Below are 23,949 nucleotides of genomic sequence, written 5' to 3' on the forward strand. Positions count from 1 at the left end.
GATCCGTTGAACCTTGGGTACAAATGATAAATCCTTAATAAGTCAGAAAGATAGCTATATTTATTCTTAAAATTAACTAATTTGCACACTGAGGTTGGGTGATTTGCCTAAAGACAATTCATTGAAATGTCTGATACAATTTCGTAGGCCTGTTTTTTGATTTGACATCACTGACCTGTTTTCTCATTTTAAAGTTAAAATGTAGAAATGTTCATATCTGTCAAGAGTCTTATACAAAACAAGTTCGCATCTCCACATGAAGATTAAAACAAAACAAAACAACACTTCACTAAAATATTTAGATAATCTCATGACAGCAAAAAGTGCCCAGGCATCGTTTTATTTTGAATAGATTGCTATACTTTTAGGACGGAATTTTCTTCCTTTGTCTGTGCTGTAAAAGCAGACTTAGGTTTATTTAGCAGTTGCCTTAGTGAACTCAGCAATAAACATACTTGACAAATCAAACTGGCTGGCCGAATCTAGTGTCTCAATTCAACGGTCAGGCAATTTTACGAATGTATGTGCACACACAGTTTACATACACACACACTCTGGTTCTGTAACAAAGAACTCTTTTGCACTGTCCATGGCATATTTACCAAGCTACCTTCAGCCACAGAGAAATGAAACTTTCCAACTTTTCATCTCCAAGGATTAAGGAATTTTACATTAAGCGCCTTTGAAAGGCCTAATGCTTTTTAAATGATAATCAAAGGCAAGATAATTCTGAAGGTGACTACGGTATTCTTTTTTCTGAAAGTGTACTATTAAATAATCATAACTGTAATGCACACACATTTTATTTTTAAAACACTGAAATTAGCTTCATTGATTAGACAGTAAATAGCAATAATACGTTAAAATTAGTATTGATGTAGAAAACGGTAATCAAATGGCCCAAACAGTTAACATATAATGTCCTTTTTTCTATTTTTGATTTAAGCCATTTCTGGTCCCTCCAGTTTTCCTGGGCCAGTTAACAGTATGTCAACATTTCTGTGCCTAAGATGTAACTAGCTGTGAATCATTTTCACAAATTTTTTATTTTTAGTATTAGACTCCATTGTAATTCTGCAGGATCTAAACCTGTTTTAGAGAACCCAAATTACACAAAACTTTGGGGATAGAAATTAGCATAATTGAAATAATTCAATTTTTGGTAATTATAATTCTCACTTAAACCTAAATTAAATGTGCCAAACTATAATTATGTTCAAATTTGCATCATGAAAATCACCCCCATTTAGCTCATGGCATCTTAAAATATCTAATAGGGGTCTTAAACTCTTAAGGTTGAGTCAAGAGGCCTTATTTTCATAGCCTTTGGGAAGAGGAGACTTATTATGCATTAAGCACAGTTATTTAGCCTCTTGGGAAAGGAAAGATGGGTCCATTATTTCTTCACTATCTGATGTGCAGGATTTGTACTCTAAGCTTCAGATACCTTTAACTTACACTGCCATTAATGAGTTCTGAGTGCCACAGCAGAAAGTAAAGATTAATGCTTTCTTTCAAGAAAAACCTTAAGCAAAGCAGGTCATGCATTAAGACAAAAGTAATGGAAACCAAAGACAAAAAAGGCTGTTAACACTTTAAAACCGGGCACTAGAAAATAAGCACTGTTTTGCTATCCATTTTTAAATGATTAGAGATTCAAAACAACCTGAAGGCAACGAGAATTCACCTTTCAGTCCTGTGAATTGCTCACTGATTCTTAAGAATCCTAGGATCAAACCTTTATTATTATTTTTGGGGGTTGCAAAAGGAAAACATCCATAAAATATTACTCAGTTAAGCTGCCTGTTTAACTAACCTTTCTATTATTTGATTTGATTAAATTAACCAGCTGATGTGATTAAGCTTGCAAGATGGCTTATTCGTATTCATCTTTGGCATGGTAGGTGGATATAATCTTCAAATATATTGATCAAGAAATAGATGTGTCTGGATGTACAGGGCTGGCATATTGTCAAAGCACATGATGAGTTTGCCACAAGAAAACACATGAATATATCTCCAGTTGAGTAAAATATTCACATTAATACCAGAATAAGGCAGAAGAACCCTGGCTGACATCCCATCTGTTCTTATGAATTAAATTTAGAAATCATATGTAATATAGACATTTCTGTCTGAATATCATGAAACCCTGACACATCCAGGCTTTCATTAGAAAGCTCCACGATGTGACTTGAATAACAATCTGTCTTACCTAATTAGTATTTTCAGTTTAGCATATTCACTTCCAGACATATTGCTGTTTGCACATGGTAATTTGGGTAAACAGATACCATCCACAGCTGCATCAATTAACACTGCTAATCAAAACTGAATTCAGGTAATTAGGCACATTTATGCAAAAAAAATGTGTAATTTTGCAAAAAAAGCGAGATTTTTCAATAATATGTCAATAAGTAAAAATCTCCTTTTGCTCGTGAAGATAAAGAGTGAGACAAGAGAAATCATCATTGATATATACATCATGCAGACAGAGTAAAATTCCTAAATTAAATCTCAGTCTTTAATTGGCCTGTATTTTCAGAAATTGGATCATATTTTTTATAAATGTTTTCCTCAATGTTTCCACATAGTAAAGTTGATTCACATCTGCCTAAGGGTTTAATCATCGAGCAGGACTCAAATGGTTAATGAATTCTCAAGTATTTATGTAATTAGAAAGGATGTTGGTCAAACTTGTTCTTCCATCTTGTCTAGCATCTCTTAGGAAAGATTCTCTCAGTACGTCTCATTTTATTACACACTTTAATTTTCTCTGCTACAAAACACTTTCATTTGTAATTAGAATTACAATAGCAATTTATTTTCCTGCAAATATTCTTCAACTTCTCTGATTCTACACAATGCCCTTTAGTTGTTTTTTCATTCATTTTCAAAATGAAGACTCTATGTTGTTTTTCCTCTCTCTCTTCAAACATAAGCCAAACTGATCATTTTGATTAAATATTTTAATCAGTTCAGAAAAACTAGTTTTGTTGTTGTGAAGTAATAAGTGGCTAACTAGTGACTAACAAGTTCTGGCTAAGGGGAGATTTATGGGCATAAGTTAAAGCTAAAGTAAAGAAATCTGGATCATTTTAAAAAGCATCTGAAGTAGATATAAGAATAACCTAGGATGGAGATTATTTGTGTATAATATACACACTGACAAATTTCTACTTATTTTTCCTCCTTCAGACTTTGAAGCTTAGGTTTATTTCTTAGTGTAAACACCAAGCCTTTACAATGAAGTACTGGGCTCAGTGTCCCTACTTTTATCTTAATGGTAATAGTCACTTTCAATCCAAGTTAACAAACACTTCCTCACTCTCTACCACATATCAGGGTCTCCTCTAGGCCCCGCGGATAAATATAGAGATGGATTTAAACTGACTACACTTCTCTGTGTCAACTTCAGAGAGTTTACAAACCAAAAGAATCAACAATGAGAAGGTTGATGAAATCACCAAGTGAAAATCAATCTGTCAATCCCAAATTTTTGGAACCTCCTGGTCTAATTTTGTAGAAGTTTACTTTTTGCATAACTCAAGTTAATTCTTTTATTCTCATAAGAAAAGGAGAAAACAATTTTTTTCAATTATTTTGCATGATTTTTTTCTCCCATTGCAGCAATACTGTACTTCTATATTTATTTTTTGATATTTATCAAAAATATTTTTTCTACGTATTTCTTTAAATGCATTTGTCATAAATAATTGGGCAATTCCTGACAGCTAGACATCTAACAGACTTATACTCAGTTTCAAGAGCAGGAATTATAAAATATAGAGACATTTATCAACAGGTTGTCAAACTGCTCACACCAAAGAAACCATATGAGGTAGGACGGATGCCTCTGACTTTAAGATTCTGGTAAACATAATTATTTATGAATCTTAAAAGAAAGATAGGTAAGCACAAGCATTTGAAAGACAATTTTTTACAGAGCCTAATGATTGGTTTTCAATGAACTAAACTATTAATATCTGCGGAAGAAAACGTCTTCTCTCTATGAAAGAAGCCCACTGAGTAATGTTCATTGCATGGGTGACCCAGTGTGTTGTTACTCAAAGCACTGTAAACCCCTTCTTCTCTTACTTCCTCTAGAGTGAATCGGTACAGAATTAATTATCTCATCATAGTTCCTGAGTTTTAGTAAATTCCTTTTTCTGCAGAAATGGTTTAAATTCGTCTTGCAAGAATCCTGTTCTCACAGTCTCCAAGTTTTAGCAAAGTGGAATGCCATGATTATCCCAAAGACAGCTTTGGTGAAGGAAAGGCTTCAGCAGCTTCCAAACCAGGCCGTGCCACTGACTAGCTATCTGACTTCAGGTAAAACCTTCGCCAGTCTGAGTGTGAGTTTCTTGTTTATACAACATGGCTCATAGGCTCACCTCACCGGATTGAGAGGAGTACCTGAAACATAGTAGGTGCTTAATAAAGGCTTGCTAAAACTGAATACAGATTAGTCAATGATGGCTCCAGAAATGCTAATGCTGAAGGCATTTGAGTTAAAAGTATCTTTTTATGAAGTTCTCTGATTCCAAAGTAATGTACAGAGATAGTATGATAATTTTAATACAAATAGCATAAATTGTATCAAATAGGCCACAGACCACTACGCTATATTAGGTCACCTTCCAACTCATTTGAAAACTAGTCGTAGAAAACTAGTCTTCCTAATTAAGTTGGAAAGTTAACACTGGGACACTTATTGTTTCTAGAGCATTTTTTATGATTTTATTAAACAAATTACAAGAAGTAATTCCATTGACCATTATTAACCAAATAATTTTGTTTTAGAATTATTGTCTGTTAAAGAGGATAATCTCGAAAAATTTATATATGACTACTTTTTAACTATGAATAATTTTTTTTAAAAAACTTAGGAAATCCTTGAGTCTGCCACTTGCCATCTCTCCTTAGTCCAGCAGAATAAAATCGCTTATAGTACATCTACTCTAAATTTCAATAAAATTCAACTAAATTGCTGACTCAGAAACAATGCACAACAAATAAAACAACAGCATTGGTCACTTTTTAAAACAGTCTGCTTTTTAAACAGAAACACTCCAGCTAAAATATGCAGTCTATAAAATATCAAATGGATTAATCTTGGCTTATTCATAGCAAAGAATGTTATTTCACAACTGTAAGAGAAAATGTCAGGGCTGGGACTGGGTGGATTAGGTGGAAACCAATCTTGATAGAAAACAAAGGCAACATAAAGAAATAAAATGTCTTCGAAGCACACTGAAGCAAAATAAATTATTGGATCTGGGATTTAGCAAAGTATAATCTTATTTTCCTTTGCTCTTTCACTAATACTTTTTTTCTACACTGAGACAATATGAATTTCACCTTCCAAACCCATAATTTTCTTTAATAAAAAGACTGCTAATAATTAATGACAACGTAGAGAAGGATGTTATCTGTAGTTCAGCACATTAGCTTTTTGTACTTCAGAGAATGTTGTATTTATAACGAATTTTAATACTGAAGATTATTTTCATTTAGTTCTGTTAAGAGGTAAAATAAGATTAAATTAGAGAAGATAATTAAATTATGTTTGAAGAATTAATATTGCTTATTTTAGAGATATAATTTAGTGGTCATGTTTATCTTTTAGTTAAAATTATCTTTAATAAGAAAACAAGTATTATCATGAAACAATTGAATTTTTTAAAGTTTGACAATGGAATGTACCGAAGCTAAAGTTGATAATCTACACTTTATCAGACAAGGTACAGAACAACATATTTGTTTACAATTTATGGTTGAACACTTGTCCCACAATTAAGAATTAGGAAATTATCCTTACAGCAAACAGATCTTAGTTAAACATATTATTAATCTATGCTTCAACGTATTATCCAACTCTCTGGAGGATGCCGGAGTGACTTTGCCAGCTGAATAATCTCAGTCACTCTATCACAAGTTTTTCATCTTTGACTTTCTTCACAGGCTTGGAGTAGGAGCCTATCTTTCAGAAGGATGTTAAAAGAATACATGAAAAGCTTGTGCAAAAATAAAATAGCACCTCCAGGCTTCTTAATTTTTACACTATAATGCCTTGGACTTTTCTACCTTGACAGATTCAGAGTGAATTCTTTGATGAAAAGAGAGAAATAAATTACATATGGAAGGAAAAGAACCTTTATTATCATTTTAATAGCTCACAGACGCATAAAAGGAAGATGCATTCACTATGTGATGGGACCTAAAACGAAAAATATTCACTGACTTAGAACTAAACAAATTAATATGATATGAAAAATGGAAACAGTTTTTGAAGCAATGTGAATACACAACTTTTCACCAAGGCTCAGAAAATTTAACAAAGAAAAATAAAACTAAACCATTAAATGGCATTGCAAATCATTAGTTAGCTTCTCCTACAGCATTTTGGACTTAATGAAAACACTGAATATATTCAGAAAGTATCAGAGATCATGGAGAATGAAATTCCAGACATCAAACATAATCAACTTTTAGAAATTGCTTCATAAGCAACTGTACCAAAAAGCACGCATTTTCAGGAGACATCTTGTAGATTTAACATGGATATTGATATGCAATTTCAGTGGTTGGCACTGAACTAGAATAGAGACGTCATTGTTATTTATTCCTAACTCCTTCAGGACATCCCTAGGTTGTTTTTCTATTGGGACCATACATTTTCAGTGTGCATAGATTGGCTTCATGCTCCCTGCTTTTGTTGGGATGGTGGTTTTCATGTTTTGAATGCAGGCAGTAGTGCTTGGGACTCTCTCTGTATGTTCCCAATTATCTGTAATGTTATTCTATATTCTCTGCCACCAGAATGCTTTTGCGAGAGCTATGGTCCCTCTAAAGCAGCATACCAATCAGAAGTGCAAAAATGAAAATTAAAATAGGAAGATTTTCTTATTATTATTATTTGAATGACATACGACCTGCTCAATGTTTGCATTTAAATTGAGCAGGATAATTCAGCTCTGGCTTTTAATTTCAGAAGGGTTAATCACCCTAACAAAGGTCAATCAAACTTTAATCTTCAATAAAATTGCTACAACGCCAATCACCTGCAGGACATTTATATATTCCCATTTCCATGCGAAAGAATGCATTGCTTTCATTATGTATCACTAATCTTCTAACTCTTTACATTAGCACATTTTACCAAAAAACATTAATTCCTTTGAAACTCTGATGAGAGTTCATTTCTACACATCTCTGGAGATAATCCTGTTTAAAAAAAAAAAAAAACTAAAACTAAAAACGGGACATCAACTGTGAACCACTTCCTGGGCACTATCTAATCCTCATAGACCTTCAATACTCTCAACAGAGTTCTGACAATACCAAATCTCAATTACACAAAATATTATGGTGGTTTAGGTTAAAATAACAATATATTATTTTAGGCACTTAATCCTCCCTATTGTCTGTGATTGTGCCATTCATCTACTTATTTCTATTCACAATGTTTACTGCATACAAAACTTATTGATTTGGAGGAAGCAAATGTTAACCAGCTTTGAATAACAGAGGAAATACTTAAATTCATTAATTCATTCACTCGATAAATACCTACTGAATGTCTGTTATGTGCCAGACATTGGGCTAGGGTGGGGAATCAAAGTTAAGGAAACAAAAGACAAACAAAAAGATAGTTATTACAAGAATAACACTCTCCTGTAAAAATGGTGTCCCGAAGTTAATAAAATAATGATTTAAATCTCCATTTTCAGTTTTTCTTACCGATGTCATTAAATTTCGGTTAAGTCAATTTCCATCAAATCTGTTAAATCAAATTTCCACCAAAATTTTGATAAACAGTGTTTAAAATTATCTGGACACTCAAAGGCTTTAAAATTCATAATCCCATAAAATGATTCATTTTTTATTTGAGAACATTAAATGTGACCGCAAATTTTAAAATGAATATATTGATAACGTCTAGTCTCCCATCATTAGAAATAAAACCATAAGAAACTTTCAATGAGCTTATTAAAATATACATGCTGTGCAAAATTTGTTTCCAAAATGTTATTTCATGATGTTTAAAAACTGTTATTAACACAAAAGACAACAGTAATGGGCAAAAGACAAATTATTGCATTTTGCCATGATATAGTGACCCAGATGACCGTGGAGGGAAAGAACCTTAATATATGTCCCCAGTTATATTGCAAATTGATTGCCTAGATATTGTAACGGTGGTGTGACACAGCATAAATAACCCAAACTTGCCTTCTGCATATTTTTTGAGACCTCTTCCTCCCTCTCTGTACTTAGATTAAGTGCACAGCCACATACACAGAGGTGCATGCCGTTCCTCATCAATATTCACACTAATTAATTAGCAATACAGGAAGGCTGTCGTTTGTGAAACTCCTCAATTCTTGAATATTCAATCAAGCAAAGCAAATCACAGTAAAAAGAAAATACACGTAAATAGTCTGACCAGACTGGCCCTGGAGAATAGCACATAATTTCAAGAGATAGTCGTCTTCATAAATGTTGTTTCAAAAAGCCCCAATTACATTGTGCGACTTAAGTCAAGACTTTAGCTTTCCTTTGAGCATGTCTTGAAACTAAAATAGAACCTCTACATATTCTATAACTACACTTTGCTTTTTCTCCTTTCCTAGAACTAGGTTGACACAATAGAATAAAGCAGAGCAACGGCTTTTACATTGTCGAGCAAAATAAATCCAATGTTATACAATATAAATGTCCCACTGATATTTGTTACCAAATACTTATTCTGAAAACTGATAAAGATTAGCTAGACCCAACAGGGAAAATATTGCTTTATATTCCATTTTCATCATCAAAATCTGTTTAGCTATATTATGAATTTACAGATTTAGGGAAAAAAAAAAAGCTTTCAGAGAATATGTTATAAATGCCCGAAAAGCATATGGATCTTTTTCTGAATCATTTCGGTCAAGAAACAAAAAAAGAACCCATGAACCATCAAAAGAAAATCTTAATAAGAAAACCTAGGATGTGGAATTATGAAAGAAACATACCTTTGGCCGAACAAGTTTGCAATTTCTCATCTTGCCTACGCAGCTCTGTCGTTCCATCTTGAGCAAAAGTCGACTCCGTGTCCCTTGTGATCTCTGTGACAATGCCATCATATCACTGGCAAATTTTTCGATTAAACTTTGTAGATGTAGTAGCAACTTTGTTAATTATGACATTAGCCAGCCGGCGGGTATGATCAGTCACCCACTGCAAGGAAAGCCAGACAAAGAGACATCTAATCATTGCAACCAGAGCAGATAAATTTTGTTCCTTTCTCATACGTGTCACAGATTCTATTCCTTCTGACCCTCTCCTCAGCCATCGACTGTCACATTTAGATTCCGAGAGCTTCCAGTTTCCCTTTATCCCTGCCTTAGATCTGAAACTCCTGGTTATCAGGAAGACACGCGTCACCAGCTGTCTCGGAGCAGGAAAGCAATCAGGTGAATACTACTTATTATCTTGCATTGCTTTCCGAGGAGTGACAAGATTGATTTGGAACCAAGAATACATTCAGATCTCAGACAGTAGTTCCTAGGGTTTTGAGTTCAGACAGTAGGGTATGTGCTAATTTGCAACAGGGAGGATTTCAATCCCAATGTTAAGGCTACAGGACATTAGAAATTTAAGGAAAGTTTTAGGAAATTGATCACAGCTCCTTTTTCAGATGCCCTTGTATTAATATTTTCTTCTCTACCTCTGTGCTGTGTTGGTGATGCCTATGAGTCAGCTGTTACCCAGCAGAGCCAGCTTTACAGCAAGGTAGCCCAAGTCAACCTGTGGAATCAGTATTCTGACATTATGAAATTATCTCCATATATCCCTTTTTCGTGAAGACGAGTACTCTATAAATCCAAATCCTGAAACTTATCTTTGCAAAAAGTTCAAATTATATTTTTATGTAATAACGTTAGAAAACTAATTCAGGCATGTCAGCTAAAAATAACATACAAATTTAAGCTGGGGGAAGATATCATCACATTTTAATGCAAATTTTTCCTTCGAAAAGTCTGTCTACTGATTGATCAATATACACAACACATGCATAATGAATTTACTGAAATCTCAATATATATTAGGTAATGCATAGAAGATTCCCACAAAATGATATCACAATGTTTTCCAGAGCGAAGCATCCAATGGAGCAGCAAAAGGCTTGATCTACATGGTAAGCTGTTACCTTGATGCGATTTTTACTAAAGAATTACCACCAACATGTTTGCGTATCAACAAAATAAAAAGGTTGCACAGCAGAATTTGAAAGAGAATTTTATATCATAAAGTAATAAAGTTATATTTATCAATAAATTAGTAGGTCTTTCTGGGATGGAGAAATTTAGGGAAAAGTTAAAATGTGATTCTGAAGTTGATTTTACCTAAGAAGTGTGTATATTTGGCTGCTGAACACAACCCAAAATGTTTTATCTCTACCTGTGAAAACTGCAGTTGCGGTACACTATATTAATAATTCATGATACATATCCTAAATTACATTTTATTTTTACGTGAAAACATTCCTGCCATGGAGGGCCCAAAATCTCTGTTTAGCTTAAAGTGCTGCAAAGATAAACTGATAAATGTATTTAGATGCAACCTAAGATATACACAATGAGGATGAGATGATTTAGGGATTCCTAAAACTACACAGCAAGATACTTTCATCCTCGGAAGACAAAAAGGTTTCTAAAGTCCCACCAGAACCAGCATGGGAGGGAGAAAATACGATTTCAGAAATTCTTAGAAATTATATATCTATATAGATACAGATATCTTTCTGAGAGTAAGATACTCTTTATCCTTTGTATCTTGGGCTGATAGTAAGAAATGAGTCAGATTCCATAAAAGCAAAAGAACAAAGAAATCAGAAATGTCAGGACAAGAGTGTGTTGTGGCACAATGTCAAGGACAAAGACTCTGTGATGTGACTTTCAGTGATGCCCTATTTGGAAATAAGCTGTTTCTGTCCCATCCATTATCATAGCCTTGGCAACTGCTGTACAGCCTGGCACACAGCAGTTTCTCAAGAAATACATGTCGATGAAGAATAAATACTTACCTTGCATATATCGTCCTCCTCAGCCCACTCACTTACTTTTAAAATTAAATGATGCAAAAATTAACTCTTTAGGCTTTATATGGATTACCCATATTTAATCGCATATGTATTCAAAATTATATCTTTAAAATACTGAAAAGACTTTATTCCTAAAGAGTTCAAAGTAGACATTTCTCTTAAGATTTTAAAATAAGCATTAATAACGTTCACTCTATTTGTTCCTATGAAAATGACTTTGACTCAGGGAGTTAGAATGAGTCAGAAAGATCTTTACTCTTTGAGTGGAAGAGGGGACATTTTCCTAGGAAATTCCCAGAGAATAAAATAATGCTATGTATACAATATTTTTTCATTGCAATAGTATCTATAAGAGAGAACGGAAACAATGTCTCCAAAGAAGGAAATCAAGATGTAATTTTGGCAATTAATCGTAGGCGGTCATTATATGGTAATATGAAAGACGGATAAAACCAAGTTTTTATGACTATACTGAATTTAAAAAGCAGAATACAAAGTGTACATATATTGATTACTGAGTATACCTGAAGAAAGACTGGATGGAGAAGTGTTAACATAGAAAATATGTTTTGTAGAATTAGAAAGTATTTTCTTCTTTTACAAAAGTTTGCTTTCTTGCCATTCTAATTGTTAATCCCAAAATGTAGAAAAAAAGACTCCATCTGTAAGATGGGAACAACAGTATTAATTGTAATACTTACCCGATAGGTTCTTAATATTAAACCAGATAATGTACATAAAACTCTGCATATTTTCTGACCTACAGGAAACACTAATTATATATCTCGGTTATTATTTTTTTATTATAACCATCATATAAATAATTAATTCTGACATATTTGTGTTACACCTTTTTTTTTCTATGAAATATTACCAAAACTTCACTGCATTAAATGAGATATTCTGAAACAGGAAAACTCAGTATTTAAAACCTAAAAGACCAAACACAGAAATATGGTCTAGATAGTAAAATTGGTTTATAAAATAATAACAGCAATAATAATAACTAATAGAAGGCTGGGCGCGGTGGCTCAAGGCTGTAATCCCAGCACTTTGGGAGGCCGAGACGGGCGGATCAGAAGGTCAGGAGATCGAGACCATCCTGGCTAACACGGTGAAACCCCGTCTCTACTAAAAAATACAAAAAATTAGCCGGGCGTAGTGACGGGCGCCTGTAGTCCCAGCTACTTGGGAGGCTGAGGCAGGAGAATGGCGTAAACCCGGGAGGCGGAGCTTGCAGTGAGCTGAGATCCGGCCACTGCACTCCAGCCTGGGCGACAGAGCGAGACTCTGTCTCAAAAAAAAAAAAAAAAAAAAAAAATACAAAAAACTAGCCGGGCGAGGTGGCGGGTGCCTGTAGTCCCAGCTACTCGGGAGGCTGAGGCAGGAGAATGGCGTGAACCCGGGAGGCGGAGCTTGCAGTGAGCTGAGATCCGGCCACTGCACTCCAGCCTGGGCGACAGAGCAAGACTCCGTTTCAAAAAATAAAAAAAATAAAATAACCAATAGATACAGAGGACTTCAGTTAAAATTATAATTTCTATAAGACCTACATGACTTATAATTTTACTAGACCTGTAGATCGTACAGTTTTGCCTTTATATGGCTGCTTATGGCATACCTACAAAGAGGCAGAACTGCTGGAAACAGAGATTAAAATAAGAGAAATTGACCTGGAGAAACTGGCATTGCCTTGAAGAAACTCAGCACTCTTACTTTTCTCGGCACTCTTACTTTTATTTTCTAATGCGGGCACTTACTGATTTCTGCTCCCTGTGGCCACAAAGTCCAACTCAGAGCAGCCACCTAAGGCTGTTTTTTCTCTAGGACATGCAAGCACCACAGGTTCCATTCTAATTGTTGCCATTCTAACGACAAGGGGTTGTTGAAGGTATAAATACAATGTACAGGTGTGGAATGTTTTTTTTTAAAAGTTGAAGCAGTTGGTGAGAACAAAGCAATCTAGATTTGGAAACATTCTCCATAGAGAAGAGTGCATTCTGGATCCACATGGACCCACTAAGCCCTCCTCTCTCTGCTACAGAGGCTTTTATTTTTGTGCCCCACCAACTGTCTTCCATTGGTCCTTGTAACAGCCCTTCCTATCCCTCTTACCACTTCAATACATTTAATTAAGCCTCATATGTATATTAGTTTTATTTCTGCCTTCCAGCCTGCTAGATGTAGAAGCAATACCTGAAACTCCCTTCTCTGTCGTGCCTTAGTCACAAGAGTCAGACATCCTGCTTCCAGGCCATTCCTAGCTCCTTGCTTACTAGCTCTGGGACTTTGGGCAAGTTGCTAAACCTTATTAAGAATCTGTTAAACAACAACAACGTCTCATGGTGCTATCATGAAGACTGTGACTGACACATGTCATCTGCTGAGCACATGGTAGGTATCCAATAAATGCACTCTCATTGCCAAAGTAACAACAGAATCACCAAGAAACAGTACAGTGTAGCAAACAAGAGCAAGGGATCCGAAGACAAGCTTTTTGGGTGAATTCATATCCTAGCTTTCTCACTTAAATCAGTAATAACAACAACAATAATAATAGTAATAAATATCTTCCTCTAGATTTTTAAGAATTAAATGTATACTTATAAATTACTTACCACATAGTAAATGCTATTTTCAATTATTATTATTTCCCTGCCTCCTGTGCTACTTGGTTATTTTTTCCCCATTGCTAACCCAGTTTTAGTAAAAATAAATCAGGACTTTGAATGTGAAGACCTGGACATATATATAGTCACACATGCTTGACAATACATGGATAAGGATCATAGTTACAGCATTATTTATGATAGCAAAAGACTGAGACTAATCTAAAAATCCACCAAAGGTAACTGGTTAAATAAAGTATGTTATATTCATACTGTGGAATGCCATGTAGCCATTAAAATGAATAAAGTATAAGTAGGAAAACTGATATAAAATTATTTCTATGATACATTTTAAGGAAAAGAAGAATGGTGCAGAACAATGTGTATTGTATATTACAGCGGTCCCCAATATTTTTGGCACCAGGGGCCAGTTCCAAAGATGATAATTTTTCCACGGACTGGAAGTGGGGTGGGGGGTGGTTTCAGGATGATTCAAGTGCATTACATTTATTGTGCACTTTATATCTATTATTAATACATCACAATATATAATGAAATAATTATACAAATCACTATGATGTAGAATCAGTGGGAGCCCTGAGCTTGTTTTCCTGCAACTAGACGGTCCCATCAGAGGGTGATGGGGACAGTGACAGATCATCAGGCATTAGATTCTCATAAGGAGTGTGTAACCCAGATCCCTCACATGCACAGTTCACACTCCTATGAGAATCCAATGCTGCCACTGATGTGACAGGAGGCGAAGCTCAGGTTGTAACGTGAGTGATTGTGAGTGGCTGTAAATACAGATGAAGCTTCTCTCACTTGCAGGCCACACGCTTCCTGCTGTGCAGCCTGGCTCCCAATAGACCACAGACCTCTACTCTGGTTTGTGGCCAGGGAATTAGGGACCCCTGGTATATTATCCTTTTGTTTAACAAGGATTTTGCATATACTGTTTGTTTATGAGGATGTTTCATAACTCATTATGAGGTATTTAGAGGATATTTCTGAAAAAGATACAAGGAGCTGCTCATGGTGGTTGTGTCAATAGGGAAACTTGGGTCTGGGGACAGAAGAGGTGAAGCAGCTACTCTTCACAGTATATCCTTTGATGTTGTATGGATTTATGTTATATATGTAGCTCTCGTTTTAAACCAGGAACAAATGTAATAACTTTTTAAAAAAGTCATTATTCCTACTTGAATACGCAATCAGTCTATCCTAGTTCATTTATAGAAATTCTTCCATTTCCTGTACTCATGGCCACGATCCACCAGCTAATGTCTACCTAGTTGATCAGCAGTACACACAGCATTGTTTTTCTGCACCATAAAATGAGCTCACTACCTTTTGCTTCCAATTCGCATTTCAATGCGATTTTCAAAACTATTTGTTGACTGAGTTGATTTTTGTCACCCAATAAACGTCAAAATGTTGGTATTCCTGCATCTCCTTTCTTAAAGGATGACTTCCTTTAAAAGGATTTAATTTAGCACACAAGAGACAAACCACATTTCTATGTTCTGTACAATTCTAAAGCCATTTCAAGTAAAGAGTCCTTTCCCCATGTTACAAATGTACAAATATTTGTCCTCAGAAGGGCAGCTCACATTCAAGGCATCCTTTAGATGCCAGTTGAATGTCCAGGGCTAAGGGCCTCTAATGGGGCTTAAGATGCCACACGGCACATAACACATAATAAATTGTGATCTGATAGCCTGAACACATGATATGAGCTTAAAACAAGGCTTTACTTATCTTTTCAAATACACAAATTGGAGAACACATTGCTCATTACAAATATTATCTAAACAAATTTCAATTGACACCTTCATAGGAATCTTTCAAGTGTCATAGTTTCTTCCTGTTTCAAACAAATAGTCTGTCTTACTTTTAAAAAGTTCAGCTCCCAGTCACAGACTCTACCTTGGGCATACCTGATGCTAGTCATCAGAATGCTTGTATTTACAAGGGGGTGGTGATCCTAGGTAACAATTGCCTTGTCTGTAAAAAAGCATAAAACTCAGGAGGTAGATGATAGTTAAACAGGTTAGTTGACATATTAGACAAAATGGCTAACACTTAGAATCACTTGATAATGGGTGTTATCCACAGCAACAGCAGTGTCATTGTCAGCTTCGTAATTTTAGACACCATTAGGTGGTCAATCGCAGCTCTAGGGTATGAACAGTTGCTGACCCTCTCTACTGGTTGTTTTCTTTTCCAGAGCAAATGTTAACCATGAAGTGAACATAGGTCTATATGGCAATTGGTAAGACTTATCCTGTATGCCAGGCCTTCTCAAACTTTAATGGTTATGTATATCACATGAAGATCTTGCTAAAAGAAAGATTTTGATTCAGTAGGTCCAGGATGGAGCCCGACATTCTACATTTCTGCTAAGCTGCGGCTGCTGGTGATGGTTGTATAATACTAAGGTTATATTCCACCACAGATGTTACAGAAAGAATGACATACTTTGTAAATAACACAATGGATATTCAGTCATATAGTTATGTGAATTTTTTTTTTTCTTTTTTTTTGAGACGGAGTCTCGCTCTGTCGCCCAGGCTGGAGTGCAGTGGCCGGATCTCGGCTCACTGCAAGCTCCACCTCCCGGGTTCACGCCATTTTCCCACCTCAGCCTCCCGAGTAGCTGGGACTACAGGTGCCCGCCACCTCGCCCGGCTAATTTTTTGTATTTTTAGTAGAGACGGGGTTTCACCATGTTAGCCAGGATGGTCTTGATCTCCTGACCTTGTGATCTGCCCACCTCGGCCTCCCAAAGTGCTGGGATTACAGGCGTGAGCCACCGTGCCCGGCCAGTTAGGTGAATTCTTATCTTCTCTTTCTCATGCTTACCTTGCTGAACAGTACTTAAATATTTCTCAGTCATGAGATAAGTTGGAAGCGTGCAATAGTAGTACAATTAGAATTTCCTCCCTATGCTAACTTCTGGTGGATACAGAGGCAATAAAAAAAATTATATCATTCTTTTTAATCGTTTTAATTCACATGTAATAACTATTATGGAGTACAGTGTGATGTTTTAATACATGTATACATTGTATAATAATCAAATTAGTATTTAGCATATCTATCACCTCATACCTCTGTCATTTCTTTGAAGTGATAACATTCAAAATCCTCCCTTCTAGCTATTTTGAAATATACAATACAAGGTTGTTAACCAAACAGAACACTTGAACTTATTCCTCCTATCTAACTCTAATTTCATCCCCATTGACTAATCTGTCCCTATTCCCCACATATCATTCTTAATAAAAACAATGGTCACATTTACAAAGGTGTTTTTAAATGAAAGGCAAAGATTTTAATCTTCAGATATTTTAAAAGAGTGATAATTATTATTTCCTTTCTTGTCATAACACAAGTATACAGTCATAATTTATTCACTCTGCTTGACCCAACAACAAAATAAGGTATTAACAAAATCCTTTTTCTGTGAACTGTATGCTTCGTTTGTGCAACTAAATGCTCGTGTCTCTTTCTTATACGACTACCTCCAACTAAATGGTTCAATCAGTAAGAACATTTTACCTTCAGGAAGCTGATACAGCCTAGCTTGAAACAATTCTGGAAGCATTTACTAAGCTTCCATTATTATTTGCCTATTGCTGTGAGCTAATGCCCTTGATTTTCTGGAGGATAACTCATGAAAAAAATAATCAAATTTGGATATGGTAAAATAATCCTCTAAATTCTAAACCCAATAATCCATACAAAAGCTTATTAGAGGCTATATGATCTCACTCAATGTTCTGTTTTTCAGGCTTTTTTGACTGAAATCTATGTTAGGAAAATATTTACCATACAACCAAGTAGTGCACGCACACTTGAAATATATTTGATAAAATATATTCATGAAATAATACCCTTACTAACATGAAATGCATTCATATTTCTCATCTTTTTATTACTTTTTTAACCTAGGTTATGATCTACTAAGTTGATTTCATGACCCACTAATGGGTTGTTCAAACTTCTGAGTTTAAAAGTAACACAGCCTTGGGCAGTTTCTGGAACCCAAGGTTGAGTCTCTGAAATTTTATAGGTATAGGAGATGGTCAAGAAGTGAGGCCACATGTGACCATAAAGCAAAAGACATGATTAGAGAGCATAAGGGCATGCAATGGCAGTTCATAGCTAGAAACCATGTCACAACCCACGCAGCCTATGTGTTTTCTCTCCTAGTGTTTCTGAAGAGTAGTGTAAGAGGATCACTTTTCACATTTAGGAAGAATCATGGAGGTAAATTTACTCACCCAGTTACTATTAGGATGTAATAAGAAAGCAAGTTAAGAATGAATATAGGTCAGAATTGATGAATACAAGGAAGTGTGCACAGAGCAACTTAGCATCTTTTACATGAATTCTCATATAGTAACATGCACTTACCTGGGAGTTATATCAATGGAGCAAAGTGACATGTTTTAACAAAGTTGGAACTTCTAGGGACTTATAAATCACAAGAAAGCATGGAAATAAAATGGTGTGTGTTGATCCACTTTATGCAAAAGAGGCCAGATCATAACTTTCACAAGTTCAAGTAGCACAAAATCATCATAGACTAAGAGTGTAGACGTTTTCATTTCACTTTAATAGAAGAAACACAGCCATCAAGTATGTGAGATAAGAAACTAAAACAAATAAAATTAAGAAACCTAAATCAAATGCTCACTGAAACCAACTATGTTTCCTTGGCTGGTTTCTAGATACTTTCTTTCAAACTGAAGTGTTAACTGGGAAAATAAATAAATAAAGTCACATCTCAGTTTGTGGCAAGATAGACAAACTGAATGTTGGGGGGTAAAATGATCTTCAGGGGGTTTCAGAAAGGCTCTGCCTAAAGAAGTATTGAGTAACCTTTCACATTTCCTTCCTGCACAGTTATTCTCAGATTCCATATGGGAAGTACAAAAATAGTGATGAAAATCTCCCTAGTTCAGGATTGAGTACTATGCGGGGGCTTGAGAGATACTTTTGAATGGAAGAAAGTTATCTGAATGTTTTTAAAACAGCAATATTATAGAGTTATGATTAGAAATCAACTTCTTTACATATTTATTTTATGTCTCAGTGTAACTAAGGAAAAAGTGTATTCTGGTATTTCATAAATGGTTATTAGTATATTACACATACATCCATACATATGTATGTTGGGATAAAGTAAATGTTTAATAAACTAAAAGGTCATTATCACAATATTCCTCCTCTTGGAGAGAGACTTTTTCATAACTCTCTCAAGGGCTTTTGGCTCTTAGAAAACATCAGCTTTTTGCTCAACTGAAATTGTTCTGACAGCTTTGACATTGCATTATCATCACAAGATTATCGTATACTTAAAGATAAATGAAGATTCATAGAGAGTTAAAAATAATTAATACAAATCTCCAAAATACCAGATTAGAATATCAAAGGTCACTCAGATAAAAACAGCTACTTTCTGGCTCAATTAATCATAACTCTAAATGATTTCGGGTGGGTAAGCAAACAATATCCCTTCACTGTTTCCTCAATATTCCTTCACTCCCACCTCACATAAGAATGTACACATTTCATTTTAAAAATTTGTTTCAAGAAAGATTATATTTTAGCACCCTATGACCTAGAATGGATTCTCCATATGGATTTGATCTGATTCTAACTGATTTTCTCTGCAACTCAGACTTTCTCACTCCTATCAAACAGAGGAACACTGCCCAGCAGGATCCTTATGTTTCCATGGTAGATTTTTCTACGTAGGTTGTATGCCTTTTGCTACAATATGGTCTATCAAAAAGATATTATGCTATCATAAAATTGACTAAATTGTAAAGATTGGCAGTTCCCATTTTTTATGCAAACCTGACTCTACAAAACACATACACACTCATAGGAACCTAATTAAATACTCTTAAGTCTGGTCAGTCCCTTATAAAGCAACAGAATTAAAAATTGTTTGGGGGATTTTTCAAGAAAGTTTATCATGCCAAAAAGAAAAAAAAAAAAAGGCCAAGATGAAAAGTGGAATTTGTGCCTAGGTTTTACAATGGCAATTTTTGTTTGTATAATTATTAGTTTATTTTAGGAGCACCCACTAAAATAAGAGTATGGAGGACTGCATTAAGAGGAAGGATGAAACAGATGCAATACACAGTTAAGATCAAAGAGCCCCATCAATTCATTGAGAGAGTCAAAAATCCAGCTGAGGCTCAGAGCCCTGTCTGCATAATAAGAAAGGTTGACTAAAACATAAGGATTAAACAGATGAGCTGTCTCCTGCAGAGGCATGGCAGGGAAGCCCCACTGCGACACTTGTAAAGACAGTTTGGAAGCTCGCACCTGCTCCTCCACAGCCAAACCTACAGGAGACCAGGATGGCCAAAGACATTCCACTATTGTACTAAATTGTTAACTTTAAGAGAAAGACATATATATGTCTGATGGATATCTTTTTATTTGTCAAGACATTTTCAGTCCAGACAAACAATAAATTAATAAATCACATCCATTTTTCCAAGGTGGCTTTACTAAGCGCTTGACTTTCAAAATAAGAGAAGTAGATACTGCAAAATTTCCTATTCCTTGAAACAGTATTTGCAATGTTCCTACCTCATGATCAATTATTTTTTCCAAATGAAAATGCTTTTCTTGACAATCTTGAATAACATTGGTAAATATATGCTAGTCCTGTTTTCCATTCTCAGAAAATTATCATTTTTAGTAGCATGAAGTATATTTCAACTTTTATGAACACATTGCCACATTATACTCAAAGCTAAACCAAATTATATAACCTGGTTCTATAACTATAGTAAGAAGATAGCACAGGCACTTAGGATTCTGTGCCTGTGAGAAATGTTGTATTTAATGATCTCACCAAAAAGTTATGTTGTAGCTACTGATAAGAACAGATTCTGAACATCTAAACAATTTTCTTTTAAGAAAGCTGAACTACTTTAAAAGAGCTAAGCAAGCTAGGCCTTTGGGAACCTAGACCTACTGGGGAAAAAATTGAATGATTATATAACATTAGATTTCAAATAAAATTATAAAACTCTAACTTTGATATGGATACAATTTGTCAAGCACTTGATATAGACTGATTCAAATATGCAATTAATAAACTTGAACAAATGGTAAGCATTAGCTTTTGCTGTAGTCACCAAAACAAGCAATATCCAATTTGAATAGCTAGCAATGAAATCTCCCTGGAGTAGAACAAGCCACCAAATGTCAAGAAGTGATTTCCTAGGATTGATATACAGACTCTGACCTGCTCCTTCATAGTCTAATTATGTGATCACTCACTCAACCAACCAACACATTTTTACAGTGTTCATTATGTGTAAGGGACTGTCAGAGACAAAAAGAAGAATTACACATGAGCCATAAGTAACAATACTAAACCCTAAGTACCACATGTGTGATGAAGATGTACGATGCAGAGGATGACCACTGAGGGATAAAGATATAGAATTCTTCATTGAAGAGGTGAGATTTGGCTGGGTGCAGTAGCTCATGCCTGTAATCCCAACACTCTGGGATGCCATGGCAGGACAATAGATTGAGGCCAGGAGTTCAAGACCAGCCTGGGCAATATAGTGAGACCTCATCTCTACGAAAACAACTTTTTTTTTTTTTTTTAATTAGCTGGACATGGTGGCAGGTGCCTGTAGTCTCAGCTACTCTGGAGGCTGAGGCAGGAAGATCCTTGAGCCCAGAGTTTGAGAATGCAGTGAGCCATGATTGTATCAGTATTCTAATTTATTTTTTAAGAATGACTGAAGTTGAACTAATTTCAATAAAATATTTCTATTATCTTTTTAAAAAACTTTTAAAAAGTGCTCTACTTTATCTCTGATAACTCTACTTCAAGTACCCATTTTCAGAAGGTCTTACTCAATTCTAACCATTCAGAGAAATAAAAATAAGTTTGGATAATTATTAGAAAAATTAATAAATCATCCATAAATACTGAAATATTTGTCAAAAATCAAGAGACTAAGTAATATTCAGTGCTGGTGAAGGTCCTGGGAAGAGGACAATTGATACTTATTTATGGGAGTTCAAATTGATACATCATTTCAAGGGACCACTGGTAATACATAAGAAAAATTGTAATGCACATACTCCTTAATGATAAAAAATGACTATAGTCTAGCTTAGAAAAGTAACTACAGAAGTCCATGATGATAAATAGAAGGATCACACAAACACACACAGAGACACACACACAGATGCTCGTATAGTTATTAATTTACAGAAAAAAGTGTGAGACAATTTACAAGAACATCAGCAAAGGCAAAGTTACATCAAAGTCCATGTGTACTATGGAAAACTATGCAGTTATGATCTCAGATTCTGAAAAACCTGTTATTGTGGGATAATGCTCAAGATAAATAATTGATTTGAACAAGCAAATTATAGAAAAATACATATAGAGTAATCCAATTTTTAATGATAAAAGCGGTGTTTCTATGTGTATATATGTATATTTTTCTTTCTTTAAAGAAAACCCTTAACTAGCAGGTCTAGAGAATGGAAAAAGAAGTGAAGATAAGGCTTTCCCCCTTTTAATTTACATGTCTGTATCACTCAGATTTGTTTTAACAATGAGTACAACTCTTCTGTAACTTAATAAATTTAAAAATTTAACTTATATAATATTTGAAAAATATATTAAATGCTTGCCAAAGATTTTAAATAACTTGAGAAAACAGTGTCACTTGAAGATGGTGTGAAGGAGAAGCTGGCTTCCTTTCTGTTTGATTCATTCTCAAAATTAAGTGAAATTACAGTCTTTAAAAATCATTCAGGAAAGTGAATGATGTATGTATTGACTTATGTTACAAAAACTTTCCATTTTTATTCATCTATCAATCTTTCCATCTGATAAGAGGAGACTTTATGATATCTAATCTTTAAAGAGTAGAGTCTGAAATAAATACATACACATATTACTAGAACTTATAGGCTAAATTATGTAATTATGATACTTGATCATTCGTTAGATACCGTTCATAAGACTATAACACTCATAATAATACTATTAGGTATTTACTTCCCACAGAGTATTGTAAATGTTAGGTATTTACTTCCCATAGAATATTGTAGCTTGTAATATGCAGGAAGTAATTTTACAGCAATTCACTTTCAAAAGGATGCCCAATAGATGCTCTTTAAATTACTAATTTTATATAATATAAAGATGGATTTTTTCTATAGCCTATATAGCAATTTCTAAAATAATTAACACAAAACTAACATAAATCTTTTGAGTCAGAAAAGTTCTTTGAACTTTTAAATACCATAGAAAGAACATAACTTCATCATGAATTTCTCTATATAATTAGGTAGATCTATGTATTTTTAGGGTTTACCTGTGCATTTTTCAGCAATGTGTTCTAATCTACCTTCACTCCTAATGGTAAGAAATATGAAGGAAAAAGTAAATTATAAATGTATACATTATAAATGTATATTTAATATGCATTGAATCAAGTTTTCAAATATTTAATAGCACCACTGATATACATGTATCCCTTGCTGGCTGTGTATGTTATAGGGAAATGAACAGCTTTGCCAAGTCTATTCAGCTAGGAAATGATGACTAAGCTATTTACTGCAGGGTTTTATAAAATGTGATGGCAATTAGGACACCCTACACCTGTTGTTTTATTTAAGTTACTTTCAAAGTCATGTTTTACAAACTGTGAGAATATGAGCAAACATTAGTTTCTTGAGCAAAACTATTCTTTCCATAATGTAAACTTACAGTTCCAATAAAAGGAAAAAATGATAAAGGATTTCTTAAGATATATGATAAAAAGAAATAGTCAACTATTGTTGACATAGTTTCTGTATCATAGTTCTCTAAAAACTGAAGATTCATCATAAGAATGACCTATGATTTTTAGAAACTCTTTGAACACAAAGTTGTAGTTAGATGATACAGATAGCATCTAGGAAAGACCAAAAAGAAAAAATTACCAACAAAGAGTTTATAGAAGAGACAAAGCATATACATGTGAAACAATTGGAAAATATTTTAAAATAGTAGCATATTACTAGATCCAGGACAATCATAGATTTAAAATATCCACGGTAAATTCTCTGGTGTTTCTCAAATCCTCAGGCATGGCCATTTTTCTTCATAACCATACCAAATACATAAACATATATTTTCAGAAGCTATTGAAATATTATTCAGCTTCATTAATGCTCATTATTTTCTTCTTA

At 34.5% G+C, this 23,949-nt stretch overlaps 1 protein-coding gene across 20 annotated transcripts in view; it reads right to left on the reverse strand.

Annotated features, from left to right (window-relative positions):
* Positions 1 to 23,949, reverse strand: part of LOC105483653 (uncharacterized) — a 134,399-nt gene that overhangs the window by 25,981 nt on the left and 84,469 nt on the right. For 19 of the 20 annotated variants that reach the window (XR_988452.3, XR_988451.3, XR_011608933.1 and 16 more), the window contains one exon: positions 9,021 to 9,225. Coding sequence is in view for 14 of the 20 variants with exons in the window: in XM_071071276.1 (XP_070927377.1) it covers positions 9,021 to 9,131 (111 nt within the window). In the remaining 6 variants the exon portion in view is untranslated. Of the gene's footprint in view, positions 1 to 9,020; positions 9,226 to 11,616; positions 11,755 to 23,949 lie in introns of all 20 variants that reach the window. The other variant, XM_071071267.1, reaches the window with a different exon arrangement.

The sequence above is a fragment of the Macaca nemestrina genome, chromosome 10 (assembly GCF_043159975.1).
Source record: "Macaca nemestrina isolate mMacNem1 chromosome 10, mMacNem.hap1, whole genome shotgun sequence".
In the NCBI taxonomy this organism is placed as follows: Eukaryota; Metazoa; Chordata; class Mammalia; order Primates; family Cercopithecidae; genus Macaca; species Macaca nemestrina.